General features: G+C 45.0%; 1 protein-coding gene across 1 annotated transcript in view; it reads left to right on the forward strand.

Moving 5' to 3' along the window:
* Positions 1-1,344: 1,344 nt before the first annotated feature.
* LOC106810975 (fatty acid synthase-like) overlaps positions 1,345-2,846 on the forward strand; it is a gene marked incomplete at its 3' end in the record, with an annotated part of 12,943 nt that continues 11,441 nt past the window's right edge. Inside the window, exons 1-2 of the mRNA XM_014814476.1 lie at positions 1,345-1,841; positions 2,613-2,742. Of these exons, the coding sequence (XP_014669962.1) occupies positions 1,725-1,841; positions 2,613-2,742 (247 nt within the window). The remainder of the gene's footprint in view (positions 1,842-2,612; positions 2,743-2,846) is intronic.

Below are 2,846 nucleotides of genomic sequence, written 5' to 3' on the forward strand. Positions count from 1 at the left end.
GTGTGTGTGTGTGTGTGTGTGTGTGTGTGTGTGTGTGTGTGTGTGTGTGTGTGTGTGTGTGTGTGTGTGTGTGTGTGTGTGTGTGTGTGTGTGTGTGTGGCAGTGTTACGGTGTTACCCTCCTTCCCTTCAGCCTGGCAGTGTTGCTCTTCTCCCCTTCCGTGTGGCAGTCAGTCCCCCACCCTCTCGTGACAGCTCGGTGTCTCCCACCACATAACTCTAGCTCATCAGTTACTCCCCCCGCCTGCTTCTCGCGTAAGCGACAGCTCGGTTCTTTCTTTACTAGACAGCAACAACATCAACAACTTGCTGGACCATTACTATTCCATTCGCTATACCATCACTCACCCATCACACTTCATGAACGTTGTTACCCACGCCTGCGAGCGTTCACCGCCCACCACGAGTGTGTGTGCCTTCGTCCGCGCGCAACAGTGGCGCACGAAGGGTCGTTGTCGTATCAGGTACTACATATATGTACCCGAGGTAGTTTTAGGTTGTTTAGTATTTATTTATATTTTTATATGAGGTATGTTTAGGGTTAGGGTTAGGGTTAGGGTACACTTCTGTAGTACAGGTCTGGTACACTTTGTGTATACATATATGTACCTCGGGTACATATATGTAGTACCTGATACGACAACGACCCCTTCAGCGACAGTGGCTGCTTACGTCACGCACGCGTCATCACCTTGCACCCGTTTCCCGCCGCAAGCTAAGATAAAAACGTTTTGATTTATTGTTGCGCTCTCAAAAATAAAATTTCGCGCGATTGATGTGGGGGGTGGGAAGGACTAAAAAAGCATTCCGCGAAGTACTGCCACCCAGCTGCCACCTACACAACTGCGTATGCCCCCGTATGCTCATCCTGCCCTCCCCTGCCGCGGGTGATACTCCATTAGGAGTGTTCCCAACTTTAATGTCATTAATGGTCATAATAACATATATATATGGTCATGGTCATATATTAATTTGTGGTTAAATGTTGTTAGGGTTATGGTTAGGATTATCAATCATTAATCATTAATCATTAATGATATCAAAGTTGGGAACACTCCTAATGGAGCGTTAGCTCGTGCCGCTATGCTAATGCACAGGCGCAATGACAATCGGGTCGCTATAGTTGCCTTAGTCAGACAAGGTTTTCGGCGGATCTTACGAGCTTAGACAATGGTTTGCCAGTAGCCAGTTTCATGTGGGATCAAATTTTGCAGTATGTATACTTGTATACACGTATACTATGTTTGGTCATCCTAGCGTACTGTCACCGCCTATCTAGGTCACCAGCTTCACGCAAGCTAGTTTCATTAGCGTCACGTGACTGCGTCACACTCCACACGTGGAAATTGGTGCGATCGTAGCTTGTTCACTCGTAAGCAATGGTTTAAATGCTGTGGCAAGTGCATGCCGTTGTACGCGTGTATCACAGAAATCGTGTGCGTTCAAGGAACTATATCCGTCTCATCTTCATTTTGGCTTGATTTCTGCGCATTTTTGATTAAACTGTGTCGAAAATTGAGCAACCTTGCATGGTTCCTTTGTGCATGCCCACACAGTCTCTGGATTTCCCCATAGGTTGGTAGCGACCAAACATAATGGATTATATGTAACCACTCGGGAATTAAAATAAGAAACCTAAACTGGTGATAATTGAAACGAGCTGCACCTGAATTCGTGCAGAGGTTCACGGAAGCTGATCGTACATCAGAAGCGGATTTCAACGGAATGCCAACGCACTCAATCCAGGACCCCGTCGGCGCCATTGCCCACGATGGTCTCAATGGAAACACGCCGGTTGCCATGATGCCACCATGTGCCCTGCTCGACCAGGATGACGTTGAGGTAATCAGGCATTGATGATATCATCGTGTGATCCCTTGAATCTCTTGAAATAAAATAACCAATAGGTTTATCGATTATAAATAGGCCTACTAAATCCAATTAAACATTAAATTGGTAGGCCTATTAGCCTAGTTTAAATCGTAAAAATGTAATAATATTTATTTATTGTTTAATTTGATTTTAATTCATAGCCTATATTCGTTTATACTATATCAATTGATAATTATTATATTATTATTATACTGATATCATTTGTTGTGACACTGTGCATACATGTTAGCGTATATGCATGCCGCAGCGGACGCGCTATATAATGAGAGCAGCTACTTCTTTAAATGTTTTTGAGATAGCAAGTTGACATTATATTGTTAATTACGACCGAATCTGCTGCAAGCGTCTCCGTCCGGGGTCTCCGTCTTCATCTGACTGGTTGGTTCATCAATTAACTGCAGCTACCAGCCCGAATGCAAATCCATGACTATAAGGGGCTTCCTGCTGCTGCTTACGTATACCTTGGAGTAATATGCTGACTTATCATAAATTAAGCTGAGTAATAATTAAGTCAGCTTAATTATTACTCCAAGCGTATGCATTTACGTGTAGAGGGGGTCATAACGAATCTGCCGCCCCATTCAAGTTTGTGATATGGTTGCATTTTAAGAATGAGCCGTTGTCGCTTACCCTGTTTACGCCATAGATATAGAATGCACATCTATCTAAGGGTGGAGTTGGCTATCTTTCTGTATTCTATAATATCTATGGTTTACGCAGAGAGCAGATGACGTCATTGTTTCCGGCATTTCCTGTCGTCTGCCAGAGGCGGATAGCATGGCGGAGTTCAGACACAACCTGTTTGCTGGAGTTGACATGAGTACTGACGACGGCCGGAGATGGGAGGCAGGTGAGCTGGCTGCTGCTGCAGCATGTAGCGGTTCACTGGCAGGGAACACACACACACACACACACACACACACGCACGCACTCACGCACGCACGCGCACACACA

Source organism: Priapulus caudatus, unplaced genomic scaffold (assembly GCF_000485595.1).
Source record: "Priapulus caudatus unplaced genomic scaffold, Priapulus_caudatus-5.0.1 Scaffold491, whole genome shotgun sequence".
Classification (NCBI taxonomy): domain Eukaryota; kingdom Metazoa; phylum Priapulida; class Priapulimorpha; order Priapulimorphida; family Priapulidae; genus Priapulus; species Priapulus caudatus.